This window comes from Ictalurus furcatus, chromosome 17 (genome assembly GCF_023375685.1).
Source record: "Ictalurus furcatus strain D&B chromosome 17, Billie_1.0, whole genome shotgun sequence".
NCBI classification, from domain to species: domain Eukaryota; kingdom Metazoa; phylum Chordata; class Actinopteri; order Siluriformes; family Ictaluridae; genus Ictalurus; species Ictalurus furcatus.
This window is the reverse complement of record NC_071271.1, coordinates 9,044,275-9,063,780: the sequence shown is the minus strand read 5'-3', so window position 1 is coordinate 9,063,780 and position 19,506 is coordinate 9,044,275. Positions and strand designations below refer to the sequence as shown.

The 19,506-nt window shown below is 38.6% G+C and overlaps 1 protein-coding gene across 1 annotated transcript; it reads left to right on the top strand.

Moving 5' to 3' along the window:
* The first annotated feature begins 9,742 nt into the window (after positions 1 to 9,742).
* il4i1 (interleukin 4 induced 1) lies at positions 9,743 to 18,325 on the top strand. The gene is made up of 7 exons (XM_053647783.1): positions 9,743 to 10,048; positions 12,530 to 12,744; positions 13,648 to 13,760; positions 15,321 to 15,522; positions 15,610 to 15,678; positions 15,764 to 15,900; positions 17,243 to 18,325. Exons 1-7 carry the CDS (start codon positions 9,949 to 9,951, stop codon positions 18,000 to 18,002), a joined length of 1,596 nt encoding a protein of 531 aa, XP_053503758.1. The 5' UTR covers positions 9,743 to 9,948; the 3' UTR covers positions 18,003 to 18,325.
* Positions 18,326 to 19,506: the final 1,181 nt, after the last annotated feature.

Here is a 19,506-nt window from a genome sequence, read left to right as displayed (position 1 = left end):
AGACAGTGCATATAAAGGTTGTAGGTGCCACCCCTCATCTGCAAAAAGAAGTACGTATCATGCCTTTAAGCTCCTCCTGAAGCTGTCTTGACTCAAATTAAATGAATACAGAGGAAACTATTTTACAACCCTACTTACAATCCTAAGAGTTGGAAATTCAGACTCTGATAGATGCTGGCTAGGTCATTAATGTGAACATTGAAGCAGTGGAGGGACAGCGAAAAGCCTTAGTACTGTATCTCCCACACCATTTAGTCAATCATAAGAGGAAGGATTGTATGGGTTTCAAGTGCTCATTTGAATGTAATGGGGCAACCTCAGTAAACTCCTCCTTCCATCCAACCTTAGACACTTCCCTCCTTGGTGTGCTGCTGGAGTTATTAAGCATGCGCTGGTGATGTTGATGGTATGTTTCATCAAACCCACCTTTTGCCAGAAGACAAACCTCATGTGGGGGGACTTGGACAGAGATAAGGCATTGTGCGGCCAAATTTATTTGACCAACAAACTAGTGGTTACACTATTGGACCTCTTAGCCATGGAAAGTTTTGAACTGTGGTTTGAACTAGTATTGCCACCTCACAGCTCCATTGTCTCTTGTTTGATCCTTAGCTCACGTTACTGTCTGTGCCGGTGCTTCTGTTGGTCCTAGTTTAATCGTTTTGTTCATGTTTTTATCCAGGCAGAAACTTCAGTCTTAGGACTGTTTCACACTGGATTCATAAGGAGAGCAGAAGCAGAGCACTTCCGCGATCGTTTCGCCATGGAGTCTATTTTTGCTGCGCTGCTCATGCTAAATTAAAGTGGCAATGCATTGTGCTCTCTCATCATAGCAGAGTATGCTGGCGATCATAAACAAAAGCAGGTCACAGGTACAACAGGGGTGGTGGGAGGAGTGCACCTGAAAAAGGCAACATAATGGATGACACTCTTCTCATTGTCAAGGTGGAGAAACACAGAGTACTTAACGAACTTAGCCACTCCTGTATTCGTGGTACACAAGCCATGGCTGAGGTGGTATGGACATGTTCTACGAAGTAGTGAAGACTCAGTAGCCAAAATAACACTAGCACTCAGCCCAGAAGGCAAGTGGCTGCATGGAAGACCAAACAAACGATGGCTAGATCAGATAAAGGAAGACAATGTCACCAAAGTGGATGCAGTAGACTGTACAAAATGGAGGCAACAATGCAGAAAAACTAACCGTGTCACTAAGCAGGAAAACACCTGGGCTGGACAAAGAAGGGAAAAAAGATCATGCTGATCATGAGCACCAGCAAATAAAAGCTCATGTGTGTTCTTACCCTGAGTCTGCTGTGTTCTCTGAGCCGTGTGCTGCTGGAATTGTTCCAGATATTATTGATTTCCAGGAAACCATCAGTTTCTAATGTTATCATGACACCCACAAGTTTCTCAAACTTTGCTGTGGTTTTTGTTTGAGTATTTTTTGCAGATTTTAAAATAATTGCAGTAAACATGACAAAATGAACGTGCCAAAACAAAGGCGAAAAATGAAGTGGTCTGAGTACTTCCTGATTGCTTTTTTATGTCTATAATTACTTCATGCTCTATATATTCATGAGCATGGTTGGGAGGGTTACTTTAAAAATGTATTGCATTACACTTACGAATTCCTTTGTGAAAAAAAAAATGTAATCGGTAACGTAATCCAGGTATAACAATAGGAAAGTAATGTAATCTGATTATTTTTGGATTACTTGTCATGTATCAAGAAACTCTGGACTCCACTTCCCATCAGCCACTGCACTGCACTAGCTGTCACATGACCACCTGCACCTGACTCACGTTTTGTTAATGAGCACTCGTGTGTATATATAGTCCTTGTCCGCGCTGTTTGTGGGTCTTTCGTTGTCCTAGACTCTTCTTGTTTATGTCATGCCACGGTGTTATTCCAAGTTGTCTTAGTGTCTTTGTTTCATAGTATGTTTGTTTCAATAAATGTCATTATCTGCACTTGCTTCTGGCTCAACCTCGATTCGTGACAGAACGAAAGACCCCTCATCAGAAGCAGCAGATCACCAAGATGGATGCCTGGTTTGCAGCATATGTGGAGTAGTATATAGAACTATTGGAGCAGGGAAGAAGGACAGATGAACTGCTCGCTCAGAATAACCGCATGCTAGGCCTGCCCCAGCTGGACAGACCATGCACCAGGCCACACCCGGTGTTCATAAAGGACTACGCCAAGTCTACCGACTCGGTCGCCCAAGTTCTGTCCACGCCCAAGTTCAGCCCATGACCAAGACTACCGACACGACCACCCAAGTTCTGCCAAAGCCAGAGTTTGCTGAAACAAACAACCAAGCTCTGCTCATGTTCCCGTCTGATGACCTGACCCACCAAGTTCTGCTCACGCCCCAGTCTGCTGACACGCACAGCCAAGTTCTGCTCACGCCCCAGTCTGCTGACACGCACAGCCAAGTTCTGTTCACGCCCCAGTCTGCTGACACGCACAGCCAAGTTCTGCTCATGCCCGAGTCTGCTGACACGGCCACCCAAGCTCCGCCCATGCCCAAGGTTCACCTGGTGACCTCAGAGCCTCAGCCTCCCTGGTCAGCTGAGGTCGCCGCTCAGCCTCCCTGTTCAGCCGAGGACGTCGCTCCGCTTTCATGCTCCGCCGAGGACTTCGCTCAGCCTGCCTGCCCTGCTGTGGTCATCACTCTGCCTTCATGCTCCGCTGAGGTCGTTGCTCTACCTCTCTGCTCCACTGAGGACGTCGCTCCGCTTCCCTGCACCGACAAGGACGTCACCCCGCTTTCATGCTCTGGCGAGGATATTGCCCCGCTCTCATGTTCAGCTGAGGAAGTATCTCAGCCTCCCTGGGCCGTTGTGGAAGCCGCTCGGCCTCCTGGTTCTGCTGGGGACATTTTGCCCAGGGGGCCAGGACCACCAGATGGAGGACGTATAATTTTGGGCGCTCCGGGAGTAGCGCCCTTGGGGGAGGGTTCTGTCATGTATCAAGAAACTCTGGACTCCACTTCCCATCAGCCACTGCACTAGCTGTCACATGACCACCTGCACCTGACTCACGTTTTCTTAATGAGCGTGTGTGTGTGTGTGTGTGTGTGTGTGTGTGTGTGTGTGTGTGTGTGTGTGTGTGTGTATAGTCCTTGTCTGCACTGTTTGCTGGTCTTTCGTTGTCCTAGACTCTTCTTGTTTATGTCTCGGTGTTTTGTGTCATGCCACGGTGTTATTCCAAGTTGTCTTAGTGTCTTTGTTTCATAGTACGTTTGTTTCAATAAATGTCATTATCTGCACTTGCTTCTGGCTCAACCTCGATTCGTGACAACTTCAAGGTTACATATGGAAATAAAGTCGAGAAAAGCAATATTAGTCTAGAATACTTCTATTTAGAGGTTAAAAACTTTTTTTTATTTAGAAGATAAAAACATGTTATACTATAATCAAGTAGCTGTCTATATTGTGTTATGTGAAAAGATCAATTTCTTTGGCTTTAAATGAGTTGTTTTTTTGTTTTTTTTTTACAAAATGTAACTGTAATCTGATTTTGTTTCACATAACTAAGGGATTACAGTTGCCAGTTTTTTGTATCCTGATTCCTTAAGGCTGTTAAATGTATTCCGTTACTCCCCAAGCCTGTTCTTGAGTACTGATGAGTCAGAACTAATGACCTTTCTGTAAGTTTCACTTCCATTCTCCAGGCAAATTCCTGCCATGTGGGGATTTTTTTTTTTAAATCAAACCTGTCTCTGCAAGAAAGTATCAAGGCCGGTACATGAATATAAAGTCGTCCACAGTATATGGAGCTCTGCCTGAGTCTTATCTAATAAACCTACCCTCACACGTGAGGAAGTAGAAGACAATATGAATGAAATCCAGTGACTGATACAGCATCTTTCATACAGACTGGGGAAAAATAAAGCAAAAATTAAAAAGCAATATGCGAGACACCACAGCCTGCCAGTTTCAATTTTTTTTGTTACATTTTTTGACATTTGTAGTGCTCCAGAAGATACCAGGGACACAAACCAATTCAACCTGAACACTGCTTTCCCTTATTTGACGTGTAGTTGTCACTGCATAACACAAGTCCTTCCTCTCAGGGTTCTCCAAAGCAAGTTTCCAAAGGAAACTGCAACCAGCTTTCAATCAGCTGATCTGGGGGGTTTGCTGTGGAAAGAGTTATAATTATCTACTTTCGTTTTTTCCAAAACTTTAGACGAATGGAGAACACATATGATCAGTTGTGAAAACTTGGTACTTCCTATACTGTTGACGTTATGTCACACACCCTGCAGTCGGGTCACTGAGTTTGGTTGTTTCTGTTACTTATTGCAACTCTGCGATCATGAAATTATTTGTGTCAGTGAATTTTCATGTGCTTATTACAACACCATCACTGTTTATGGCCAGTCCTGGGACTGTAATATGATCCATGTTGCCAATTACTTTATCAGGTTCCCAAAAAATGGGGTTTTAAAACAGACGCTTGTTTTTTTAAAACTAGTCCTAAAAACCTTTTTTAAAATTCATTAATAATACCAGTTTATTATACACTAAACATATTAATATATTTAGTAATGTTTAATGTGTAATGTTTAATATGTTTAACATTTAATATGCTGCCAGATACCATAACACACCTTCAGAGGTCTTGTGGAGTCCATGCCTTGACGGGTCAGGGCTGTTTTGGCAGCACAAAGGGGACCTACACAATATTAGGCTGTTAGTTTTAATGTTATGGCTGATCGGTGTATATCCACTTCAAATTTACATACACAATATGTTTTGAATTATCACTTATAAATACGCACAAAAATTGTGCATTCATAAGCATAAACAAAGATTATTCCAAGTATTCTGACACCACGAATGACCAACATTAGTACTTTGTTGCAAAGCCTGTGTTGACGAGCTTCGAGATGTCTACGGTAAGATATACTTAGGTTTTTGCAGTGTTGTGATTCAATTTTGGGTGATCATCGACAATTTATCATGGCTCTGATGGACTCATAAAGTCAGGAGATGATTCTTTCGATGATGTGTGAAGCCCCAGTACTGTTTGCACAGACGCAGCCCCATATCATGATGCTCCCACCTCTGTAGTTCACTGTGGATAAGGTTTTGCTGTGTTTATGCACTTCTTTCTCCAAAACATGACAACCTGAAATACTGCTAATATATTTGTTATTATATATAACACCCACCACACACCAGCTATTGGTGGAGAGGAGAGCAGCGGAGAGTGATGCAACCAGTTCAGAGATGGGGATTATTAGGGGGCCATGATAGAGAAGGGCCAATGGGGGAATTTCGGCAAGACTGGGGTTATACCCCTACTCTTTAGGATAAGTGTCCTGGGATTTTTAATGTCCACAGAGAGTCAGGACCTCGGTTTAACATCTCATATGAAAGACGGTGCTGTTTTTACGGTATAATGTCCCTGTCACTATACTGGGTCATTAGACCCCATGCAGGCCACAGGTTGTGCACCCCCTGCAGGCCTCACTAACATCACTTCCAGCAGCAAACTTAGTTTTCCCCAGGAGGTCTCCCATCCAGGTACTCACCAGACTCAACCCTACTTAGCTTCAGTGTGAAACCAGGTGAGAACTGCAGGGAGAGATGGAGAGGCGTGATGTGTAGGAATAGATATGATTGGCGTGCAATTCATTGGTTATTGTTCTGTACGTAACTTTTTGTTTGTGCTGCTTTCAGGTTGTCCTGCAGTCCTTTTTCAGTGACTACCAGCTTCTCTCTGACTTTCTTTATCGTTAAGAAGTCTAAGAGGCTGATTAGTTGTGGTTCCATGAACTTGCATATCATCAAACCAGTTGTACTGACAGGGACATGTAAATTCTTCACTATGGCTCTGTTTCAATTCGATTACATTAATAATGCTGTCCCTGGGAACTTTAGACTCTTTCACCATTAATTATTATATATAGTGTCTGAATGTTTTTTTTATTATTATTATTTCCTTTTTAAACATATCAATGTTATGCTTATAAATGCATATTTTTGTTCATATTTGCAAAGTCAAACAACATTATGTGTGCACACAGAATTAGTGTTTTTTTCACTGCCTTTTATAGGTATGTACTGTACATATGAAATTCTTGTTGTTCCACCTGAACCTGAAAGAGGCATGTTTTAGCATGTCTGGTGCAGGAAAACAACAGGATGGGGACGTCCTATTGCTCGAACATTCTTTGTTTTATTGCTGAAAAAGAGAGCCCTTCTTTCATGGTTTTAGATTTATTAGATTAGGTTATGGATTTCTACTTTTAAGTTTTTCTGATAAGGAAACTCAAAGCTCAGCATAGAGTTGAACATAGAAGCTTTAAGGATTTCTCTAAAGTTACAACTGAAGAACCCTTAGCTGTTTTAGATTTAACTTTTGAAAGAGCAAAAAAAAAAAAAAAATTACCCAGTGGCTATGTTAATCACTTCATCTTTTAAATCATGTTATGAAACATCCATCCATCCATCCATCTTCAACTGCTTACTCCTTTTCAGGGTCATGGGAAACCTGGAGCCTATCCCAGGGAGCATCAGGCACAAGGCAGGGTACACCCTGGACAGGGTGCCAATCCATCACAGGGCACAATCACATACACACTCACACACCCATTCATACACTACGGACACTTTAGACACGCCAATCAGCCTACCATGCATGTACCCTGGCGGTGTGTGGCGAACGTGCTAACCACTAAGCCACCGTGCACATTCATGACTATGACATGAACACTTGCTCATTTTACACACGGCTAGTCTGAGCTAGCTTAACCACATTGCCATTTGATGAGGGAATAGTTGATAGCAATTCACTAATATAACAGCTATGCCTTTAATGCTTGTCATACAGATTAATATGCAGCAAATGATGAATAAGCATTACTAGCCTACGCATGGAAGACAAAACTGGCAGAAGGGCTGAAAGAGCACGGATAGTTAACACAGATACTAATCTAGCCACCATGTCACTCACCACATACCAAAGTGATTAATCTCTTGATTATTGTAATTAAATTAAATCATTTTTCTTTCTTTGGTGTCAAAAACAAAAAGAGTGGTGTGTGGTGGGTTTGGGCATGCCGGATTTACATTATGAACCAAAATGTGTGAATATTATTTTAAATGTATGTATGTATGTATTTCTTTATTTATTTGTTAATTTATGGACAGTGCACATTAAAGAACATGACTGTAAATGTGCCAGAATTAGCCAAATTGCTATTTTTCATCTGTAGACCCTTGACATAATGTTAAAAAGGCACCCTAAAAACAATGCATCTCATAATAATACAATAACAAAACAAAACAAACAAAAAAAACCCACACTAACTACATTATCAAATACTAATTAAAAAATACAAGCACATGATTGATTCCAAGCACAATAAATCATATTAAATACATTATATTAACAGAAAATTTTCTAAACTCATATTGTGCTACGTAAGAGGTCAGAGAGACAGCAACGAGAGAATAACAAATAACCAAGAACAATTATGTTCTTAACATAAGAACAATTCTTTCATCAATTTTAAAATATCTGAATTTATCTGTCACATCCCTACTCTCTCTCCCTCTCTCTCTCTCTCCCTGTCTCTCTCTCTGCCCACATACAGTTCACATAGAGCTGTCTGTCTCCTCCTCTGTTTCCTGAAGTTCACAGTAATCTTACTCTCTTTCTCTCTCTCTCCCTGTCTCTCTGTCTCTACCTCTCTCTCTCTCCCTGTCTCTCTCACTCCCTCTCTCTCTCCCCCTGTCTCCCTCTCACTCTACCTCTCTCTCTCTCTCTCTCTCTCTCTCCCTGTCTCTCTCTCACTCTCCCTGTCTCTCTCCTTGTCTCTCTGTCTCTACCTCTCTCTCTCTCTCCCTGTCTCTCTCACTCCCTCTCTCTCTCTCCCCCTGTCTCCCTCTCACTCTACCTCTCTCTCTCTCTCTCTCTCTCTCTCTCCCTGTCTCTCTCTCACTCTCCCTGTCTCTCTCTCCCTCTCTCTCCCTCTCTCTCCCTCTCCCTCTCTCTGTCTCTCTCTCTCTCTCTCTCTCTCACACACACACACACACACACACACACACACACACACACACACACACACACACAAATTATTCTGACCCTAGCTCTGAACTCCAAATGATGTACAAAGCAGCAACATCATATGCAAAAAATGCAGCAAATGCATTTTTGCAAGGCACATACTCATTACCCACACTGCCACTCGTGTGCCACTCATGAACATTCATATGCACAGATATGAAATTTGTTAGGTTTGGGAATTAACTGTTATTATTAAATATTAAATTATTAAATATTGTTGTTTAAAAAAAAATGGTTAAATAAATGTTATTTATTTATTTTACTCTGTGGCACTATATTCCTTTTCCCCTATGATTGAACCTGTGCCGTTTGCAAAGTTTTGATGTTTAGCTCACTGTTCATGTTATCTTCGATCATCACTCAACAATGTTTTTAAGAGGTCTGTAAACCATTTAATATACAGTAAGTGAGGATGACGTGAGAAATTCCACAAGAAAAGAAGGAATGTCTTGTCAATATATTTAAAATGCTTAACAAGGGTTAAATATGACTGTATTAGTAAATATTATTGTGCATAGCTTAGTAAATCTATCACACATTCGAGCTTTACTTCTTGAACCAGCTGCTCTCCCATATGGACTGTGAGGAGGATGACTGTTCACCCTGAAGTACTGTAACTTCCCACTTTATGATGCATATCAGGAGTTCAGGAGTGACAATTTCTCAAGGGTGCTGACCTTCTTTTTTTCACACCCCAAAAAAACCCGTGCATGCGCCTGCTTAATTACTGTAACATTTTGGTGAGAGGAGATAAAACCGCACAGCACCAAGCATGCTTTCGATTTGAGTCGAGAATAAAAGCCGAGCTGCACGGTAGTCTACATTCATACACACCCCTGCTCCTGACCACAGCAACACGTCTGGTAAGTGAAACTACACGGATGGATGATTTCACCAGCTATTGGTGTGACTAGAAAACATTCAGAACTTAGGCACAGTTAGTTATTTAGAATTTAGGTGCCAAGCATGCGCGTAAAAGTAGGATGACGTCATAATTCTAGGCATTAAATGTGAACATGTTTATATCACATATAGTCTTAATCTTAAAAACATTCAGGATAATTCATAAGTTGTTTTGTGTGGTTTAAAAAAATATATAATTATGTTTAATACTTATATTAGATAGTTTCTTGGATAGTTATGGGTTCTGTATTCTTTTCTAAAAGGGAAGAAAAAACAACAACAACAACACCATTAAATCTCAATAAAATCAAGGTGAATGATAAGAAATGCGCCTAGGTTTTAAAACCTGATCCAAAAGGATAAAGTCATAACGAGTCACTTACAGTGATGAAATGAGAGCAGGTATGTTAATCAACAGGAGAAGTCGCTAATCTAATTTGTTCAGTATGGCTGAACTTGGAGTCGGTGTGGGAAAATATTCCTTACTGAGTTTCCATAATCATCATCATCACCACCACCACCATCATCATCATCATCCTCATCCACTCTATAGTCTACAGTAGCTATATCAGCTCACATGCTTATGTTAAACCTTAACTTTAATTACGGTGAGTATAGGCTACTTTACAAATCGTTGAATGAACAAGGTTGGAATTCATTCTTATAATGATCATGTGTATACAGGGTCATTCATGCTTTATGTAGGCGAAATAAGACCGTTATTGCGCACTGATTTGTATGAATAGCTTTATAATAGATTGCTGTAGCCTAATTATAGGAACTGTATGATAGGCTAAATGTGACAACTGGATGTTTTTGTTTAATGGACGCATTCTTCCACTTTCCACTTATTGTACATGTTTAAAGTCTATATGAATTATGGGAGGAAATAGTCTGAGCTCGTTTCGCTCAGCTTGTACACTATAAGTTTCAGTTTTCAGTTTGTCTCCATAATGAGGAGTATAATTTCCCCCTCTCTCTGTAGGTTTCTGTTTACTGAAATTCCGACCAGACAAAGCAGCATGTCTCAGGACTGTTTCATCTGTCGCTCATGTAAGTACAGTCAAACTTTTTTTTTTTTTCAGTTTAACTGGAGCTTGTTTTAGTAATAATAATAATAATAATAATAATAATAATAATAATAATAATAATAATAATAATAAACTTTATTTTATAGAGCGCCTTTAAAGGCACTGTAGACAAAATAAGCAGTACACAGAATTTTGTTTTATAAAAGTTAAGTTAAGAATAACAGCAATACTACTACTACTACTACTACTACTAATAATAATAATAAAAGTAGACATGAGCAGTCAAATGCAAGTTTAAAAAAGTTGGAAACTTCTGAACTCCACTGACAGAACATATTAGGTCCAAGATGACATTATTTACTGGCTAAAGTTTTTGAGTTAATGAGGTTTGAATTAAACTCATTCAAATGACCAGTTAAAGAGGCTAATCATTGTAAGAACAGAATAATACATATAACATCTTTGATAATGGTGGGTTGTGATTTCTACCACTGTAATAAAATCCAAAAGTCATGGAGCCCCTAACTAGGCTTCACACTGCATTAAGTTAATGATGCTTCTTCCGCTTAATTAAAAATGACAAAGCAAACAAAACAATTGTACTCATATAAAAGGATTCTTCAAGGGTTCTCTAAAGATAGGGTTCCTAAACGAGTTCTGCTTAGAATTATTTTATGATAGGGAACACTGTTGTAGGGTTCTATTTACATAGGACCTTTAATGGTTCTACAGAAAAATCTTTTTTGATTCAAGACTGTAACAACAGAAACCAAGGTGCATTACAACAAGCAGGTCTAAGATGTTTAAACACTGTCTGCATGTGGGTGGCTTGTGCATAACATTACCTTGACTAAATATTGCATTTGGGATTGTCTAATGCAATAAGCCCTTAGACAAACACTAAGGTAGTAAACCATATTTTAATATTTAATCTGGCCTTTTATTATAGTCACCATAGTCCAAGACTTTGATACTCCATCATTTACATTAATGTCCTCTAATTTTCTGTTAGAGGACAGGACTCATTTTTACTAGTGCATTTGTTTCTAATGTTGATATGTTCTAATGTAGAAACTTGAAAATGCACATTTTCAAGTGATAAAACATTAGCCAATGGCTTACAATAGACCTCTGAGCACAGGCTTGGACATGTTGTAAAGAGATTCAGATAAGATCAGAGGTGGGCTTAGAGACTGACATACCATAGACACCCAGACTGAGGCTAAAGAACTAGGGACATTGATTCAGGTGAAGGAAAGTAGAGTAGAAGGGATATCTGTAGCAGGCAGAACAACAATGATGGAGACCACTGGTGCAGGTTCTACTGTGATGTTGGTCAGCCAAGCATGAGCCATTGGAAAATGACCTACATATCAGTTGGTCAAACTATTAGAAGAAAAGCATGTAAATTTCACGCTTTTCTTCATGTCTGCCAAATGGAGTATTAGTAAGCACTATGTTGACATCAGAGTTAATATGGTGCAATGATTTATATCTTTCAGTAGAAGAATGACTTGTGACTAAAGTGTTACTTAGTCACGTAATTGACAGGGTCACATAGTCACATAGTAGACACTGTCATGTAGTCAAACAGGGTTATATTCAGCATTGGAGATTTGCATGGTTAGCCATGTTTTGTACATCCACTTATCTAGCACCAGTAAAAAAAAAGTTAGGATCTAACTGACCACTCGCTGGTTAGAGACAGGCTTGAACCAACTTACAGTGCTCTTTATTTTCTCTTTTTTTACACACACACACACCCACACACACACCCACACACACACTCACACACACACACACACACACACACATGGCTTCTGTGCTGGTCTCTCTCTCTCTCTCTCTCTTTCTATCATCATGTGTCTCACTCTTGCTTATCCTCACCCTGTCTCATTGCAACACAGAACAATCATTAAGAGAACTCCTCACAGGTGTACATTCCTTACCACTCACCACCTCCGGCTCCGCCCTCCTTTCACAAACTGGGGCTCATACACATCCCCGCCACCACAGTTACAAATTCAGACCAACAATAAATAACAATCACTGTAAGTTGTACAGTGTGACTTTACATCCATTGGCTCATGTTCTATTAATCCTGTGACAGTATAATGGCCTACTTTGCCTCAAATGCATGCTTGTTGGGGCCTCTGAGTTGCCAGGATCCCTGAGCACATGCCCAGTAGACCTTGTCAGTAATCTGTCCCGGCTTGATAGTGTCACGTAGTTGACGTTGATTCCAAAATGTGTGGATTAAAACTGATTCTAAAAGCCATAAAAGACAGCTAGACCAACACTGTAGGCAAACCCAAACAAATGGCCAATGACTACAGCTATAGACCAATAGTTTAATGAATAACAAATCAAGCTATAGAGTTGATGTGTGCTTTCGACTTGTGACATCATGCACCTGTAATCCATGTCTCACAAAAGTTAGAATAATTTGTCAAGTCTGAGAAATTTCACAAGAGTGTCCTCCTATTTTACTTTTTTTTTCCAGTATCTGTTGTGATTGTACTGTTCATCGTCTTGAGTGCCAGTGCACACAAAGATGATCCTATTTCAAAATGTCTTCAAGACAATGACTATGATGAACTTATTAAGATAGTCAACCAAGGCCTTCCTCCATCAAAGACCCCGCGTCGTGTGGCCATCATTGGTGCGGGCATTGCTGGACTTACTGCAGCTAAGTTACTAGAGGATGCTGGACATAAGGTAAATGTATGGACCATAGTCCACAATCCACAATCATGTATTCTCTTAAAAAAGACTACACCAAGATTACTTACACTAGATTAGTTTTGTATGCAAGTTTTCGTTTTCCTGCATAAAGTTCCACCACCTATTATACTTTTAAATAGTTTATTTTTAGATGACTATAAATCCCTGGTAAGGCAGCAACAGGAATGAAGACACAAGAGGCAGGCTTTGTTTTTATTTATTTTTACCAGAACCATTTTTAGCCCTTCATTAGGCTAAAGCAAACTAAATTACTTTTTTTTTTTTTTTTTTTTAAATCTAAGCACAAGGCAATCACAGACATCATCAGCCATACCTGTGTAAACTTTCAGTCACAGACTCAACTTCACTGCAACACAAATAGCCTATAAATGCACTTCATAATTACTACACACACAGATGTAAGCACTCACTCAGTACCTGCTCGTTCTCTGCGACTCCTCTACCCATTCAGAGCCAGTGATTGACTGGCCTGGCTGCCATAACGACATGCTCATATTTACTGTATGGAACAGCACACATGTTGTAATGCTGGACATAAAAAAACCAACCTGATGGAAATGTTCTCTAAAAGAGATTATGGAATCCTAGGGGAAAATTTTTTAATTTATTCTCATGTTGCAAGTGTTATTTTGAATGGAATTCCTGGGTGAACATTTTTGCCATTGTTTCTTGATCTTCATCTTTGTGCTACATACTGATTTCTGATTTTCCTGCTATGACACACACAACCAGCTCATGAATACCTTTAATCAGTTGGGAAACATCATTATAACCCTTACGTTTATATGCATTACAAGCTGTATTTATCTGAATTTGGATTTGGATTTAAATTGTTCACATGAATGTTAATCGAATAATTATTTAACGGTTCATTAGGTTACAATCATAGAAGCAAGTGATCAAATCGGTGGAAGAATTGAGACATACAGGGATAAAGTGGAGGGCTGGTATGCAGAATTCGGTGCCATGAGGATCCCGAGTTTCCACTGGTGAGTTCAAAATACCACAAACCCTGTGGTAAATGTTTCCCTGGATCAATGTTCTCAATGTTTTTTTAGCACTTGATCCTATATTTATATGCTATATGTTAAATCTCACATACATTTAACAATCATTATAATCAATATTTTACTTTTTTTAGTTGGAAACTTGTGGGCCATGTGTTTTCTACTGTTAGCTTTATTAGTAATGGATAAAGAAAGAAAAAAATATACTGATCAGCAACGGACTATTTTCATAGATAATGAAACAGAGCTTAGTTTAAATGACAAGGCTAGGCAAAGCATTTACAGCTAGAGGAAATCAAAGTTACAAAGCTCAAGTAACTAGCTGACTTTAAATTACTTAGGCACCCTTTTGAGCTAATCCCCCCCCCCCCCCCCCCCGTACAATAATATTTTGGCTATTAATTGCAGCCTTAGCGCTTTTAATTTATACATTTTCCACTCACAGAACATTTTTATTAAGATTCAAGTTGATTTTTTTATGATACTTGTTATTGAATGGCTGAGGTTTGGATTAAACCATTCAATACAATTCAAATGTTTAATCAAATATGGTAAAAACTAGAGATGTACAGGTGTATCGGCCAATAATCGCTATCGGCCGATAAAGGCAATTTTTCACGCTGATCCCAATTCAATCAAAGGAGGGCGAGAAAACACATGGGTTTCTTGCTGTGTGTAAAGATGATGTCCCTCGTGTGGAATGACAACAAAACTGCAGTTTGTAAGCCCTGTAAAAATTAAAGGGCTGCTAAAATTTTTACACCAGACGCTGCAGCAGTGAAGCGGGAGTTTCGGTGTCGAGTCAAATTCTTTTTGCCCCGCTGCTCGAGCTGATTTAAAGCACCAGTACACCGTGGAAAGATTTAAATGAAGATGAGTTGATAAAAAAGTTTATATTGCACAGAAAAATATATTTGTAGAGTAGTATATTTTATATCCAGTTAATGTTAATATATAAAAAAGTTGATATTATATATTACCAGTTTGATATCAGTGATGAAGTAGAAATGTTTTTGTTTGTGGTGAGTGAATGTGAGACTAACAGGAGGTTTTTACAATTCAGTCAATGTTAATATGAATTAATAACATTCAATAAGTTAAGAAATCTTACTTTAATCTTCAGAATTGAGTTCATGTGTTAATGTTAATTAGAGTAATGTGTTTTCTGTTTATGAGACCAGTTACTGTGAAACAACTTGTTGAAATGGAGAGAATAAAGTTTTTATTTGTATTTCTTTCAGAATTGTGGAATTAATTATTATTCATTTAAAAGGAGGTATAAAAGGCAGAACTATCGGTATCGGTATCGGCCGATATCACTCTGAATAATCTGTTATCGGTATCAGCTGAAAAATTCAGTATCAGTGCATCTCTAGTATCGGTGCAAAAACTAACCCTGTAAATAATAACAGTTTTGACAATGGTCAGTTGTGATTCCCAACACTATAACAAAACTTCAATTTTAAAACTTAATAAAAAAAACCTTTGAGAAGGTCTGTAGTTCAGGTCACATTATTTTGTACCTTCTTTGTTTGTTTCCAGGATTCTCGGGAATTTCTCATCAAAGCTGGGTCTGAAACTGAACAAATTTACTGAAGAAGACATAAACACTTACTATTACATCAATGGCTTCCTTCACAAAACCTACAAAGTGAAGGAGAATCCTGATGTGCTAAACTACCCCTTAAGGGACGAGGAGAAAGGAAAATCGGCCAGTGAACTCTTTGACCAATCTTTGTGGAAGGTGAGTAAAAGAGAAGAACAGATATTTTAATTATTCTTTATTTTATTTTCATTATCCTGATTGAAAATAATTTTCATTGTTTTCTAGATAAGAGAGTATTTGAAGTCAACTAACTGCAGTGCAATGATAAGCAAGTATGATTCATACTCACTTAAGGTAATGAACCTATAACTTTAATTATTCTAAATGAAGTTAAATCTAATTAGTTTGGTTATGAACGGACGTGTGTTTAATTGGACAGGAGTATTTGGTGAGAGATGTTAACTTGAGTGCTGGAGCCTTGCGCATGATTGGAGACATCCTTAATGAAAACAGCTTCTACTACATTTCTCTAATGGAGAGTCTCTACCTGCAGGCTGATGTAAATGATGACACAACGTAAGTATATTTAAATAAAATCTGCATCAGGGGTGGACAAATTACTAATCTGGGACATGCATATTACTTAACAGTTACATATCAGGGCTTTTTTTTTTTAATTCACAGTTGATAAGCAGGTTCTGTAGGCTCTTGAAGAACCAGAATGATAGTCAATTTCAAATAATGTTTTATGTGTGACGAGACACCACCGCGGCTAATAGCCAACATCTTAGAAGTCCAAAGTCTTTTAATGTTTTTGTTGAGGGTGCAAACATGATGTCTCAAGACCTGTGAAATTTGAGACTATGAATACATAAAGTCTCCTCTGCCATGGATTCAAGCACTTACTTATTTTCCAGCGCTACTTTTGCAGTCACCTACTGTGGTTCCTATAGATTATTTTCCTATAACAGCATGTCTCTAAGTATTTTATTCCTCTTATAGTACAGCGATTTGTCAACAATGGAACGATACATTTTTTAAAGTTATTTTCTAGTTTAATGTTGTGGAAGGTCCATGAACAAGTACGTTCCTGTTATCACTTACATTATAACAGCTATAAACAGCTGTTCCCTCAAGAGCCTCTCTTTTTACCCTCTTGATGTTAATAAGACAAAAAATGTCTCTGTTCTGAAGACTTTCCTGTGGTGGAAAACTTACTGACTACACTTTTAAAAAATATAGGTTCTTTAATAGTTCTTTACAGCATCATAGGTTCTACAAAGAACACCCTTCTTGTCAAGAACCAGTTTTCACTGTATATGGCTCTTGAGTTGAGCTAAATTGTTCTTTGGAGATTAAAGAAGTTCTTTATGGTTCATTATAGGTTCTTCAAAGCAGTGTATTGGTTCTTCAAGATATCATCTCTTAACAGGTTAAAGTGAACCCTATAAGGTTCTTCGTGGGACTGGAAAAGGTTCTCCTGGCATCACTCTTAACTTTACTTTGATTCCTTAAAGCACTAACTACGGCTTTTGTTTTAGAAAACTTATGATAACATGGTTCCTTGTGGCACTGCTGTGAAGAACCACTTCTGGGTTCTTTAAAGTGCCAGTAAATAGATGGTTCTCTTAAGAGCGTAAGGGTAAAAAGTTCTTGCTGCAACTTAAAAGGGTTCTCCTATGACATCAGGCTGAAAAACAGGCTTTTGGTTTGAACTGGAACCTTTATTTTTAAGAGTGTAGTGCTGACACTGGAGACTCGTTCATGAGCATAGAACATGTGCATTAATGTAAACTCGGGATTTGAATTGCAACTGGCAATACTGTCAGGGAATTAATCAACACCTTGTGAGCAATCAGTTTGAAGAATTCAGTACAGTACAAATATAAGTACTTCTTTACATTATGTTCTTTTGCAGATATTCTGAGATCACGGGTGGCTTTTATAAGTTACCCAATAGGTTTTATGAAATCCTCAATGCCACAATCCTCCTCAACTCAAAAGTCAAAGGCATCAGTCAGACAGAAAGCCACGTGACCGTGTTTTATGAAGAACGCCGCAACTCATCGATTCTGACCCAGCAAACGTTTGACTACGCCTTGGTGACGGCTACGGCCAAAGCCACTCTCTTCATCAAGTTCCAGCCTCCACTGTCACCCTTGAAGCTGGAGGCCCTACGCTCAGTGCACTACTCTAGCTCCACCAAGGTTGTGCTGAGCTTTAGCCGCAGGTTCTGGGAGGACGAAAGCATTTGGGGTGGCAGAAGCATTACGGATTTGCCCTCACGCTTCATCTACTACCCCAGCCATAGCTTCTCTGGGAAAGGAGGAGCCCTCCTGGCCTCCTACACCATCTCAGACGACTCCACGCTCTTCCAAGGAATGTCGGATGACGAGCTGAAGTCAGTGGTGCTCAACGACTTGATGAAGATCCACGGAGAGTACATCCAGGATCTCTACACTGGAGGTGTTGTGAAGAAGTGGGGGTTGGATCCATACAGCCTTGGAGCCTTTGCTATCTTCACCCCCTACCAGCAAACTCAATATGCTAAATATCTGGCAATGAATGAGAGTAGGATTTATTTTGCCGGGGAACATACAGACATGCCTCATGGCTGGATTGAGACGTCTATGAAATCTGCTCTCAAAGCAGCTAGGGACATAAACAATGCTGTATGAGAAGAAACTGAGCAAACAAGAATTTTTTTCATGATTTGCCCTCATTCATACATCCGTTCCGTTCATCAGACCTCATTAATCATGCCATATAGATCATGTATTTGTCCAGTTCTTGAAGCCTCTGGCATTAGTTTTTGTTCTGTTTAAATATTGAAAACATAAAACCTGATGTAAACAATATTTCTATGTTTTCTACAATATGTGTAATCAATATTTCTACAATGGATTACTCTACGCTGCTAAATTTTGCTGCAACTGACTATGTTAAAACATTTTCCACAAAATTTTTACCAATAAATGCACAACCAGAATTTTGTTAAGATTAAACATAACATTACATATATACAACACACACATATATATATATATATATATATATATATATATATATATATATATATATATGTGTGTGTGTGTGTGTGTGTGTGTGTGTGTGTGTGTGTGTGTGTGATTTCACAATTGTGGTTCCATTTAATCATAAAAGATGAAACATTTGTACAAACATTTTTATTAAAGAAATCATGCATTTAACCATTAAAAAAATATGCTAACCCATCTCTGGCTCTTTTTTTTAATGGTTAAATGCATGATAACCATCTTAAATTAAAAATGTTGAAAAATTGTAAAATGAATAAAAAACAAATAAATAAATACAAATATATATATTTTTTTACATTTGCATTTCATTTATTCATTTAGCAGACGCTTTTATCCTAAATGACTTACAAATGAGGAAATATGATTAAAAAATTTTAAGAAATATATTTTTCATGATTAAATGGTACCATAATTGTGAAATCACACATATATTATGTTTAATCTTAACTAAATTCTAAGCTAATATTCTCAATACCTGGTCTGTGTTAAGTTCAATAAGTTGAGTTTGTCTCATGTGTCTATTACTTTTTTTTTAGAGGTTTCTTTGCTAATAATAGCTGCATTTGCTCTTAAGTAACAGGTTAACGAGGACATTAAGGAATTTTGTCATGTCGACGCTGTAATCGGTGTCCAACTACACTTCCCAGAATACAGCGTGGCCTACAAACATGGCCGCTGAGGACTACAACACCCAAACACTCTCATGTTCACGCTCACCTGATCACACACACCTGGACAATCACAGCCACACTCACAGTTTTTAAGAACTCAGACTCCATGTACTCACTGTGAAGTATAAACGCTGTACCATTTTATACCAGGTGATACCAAGCATGTTAAGTACTGTTTGTCTCCCTTTTTTGGATATAGTTCTGGTTTTCTTGTTTTGTGATTCTGCCTAGTCTAGCTAATCACCTGACCCATGCCTGTTTTTGACATCACTTTTTGATTACATCTCTGTCTTGTTTGCTATGTTAAAAACAACCATTGACTACCTGCAATTGTTACTGTACCTGCTTACTGACAACTTTCTAATGATTTATGTCAAATTAATTGTTTTAAAAATAAATTATATTCAAGTATGTATCACAATAATATTGAAAATAAAGAAAAATAAACAAATAAG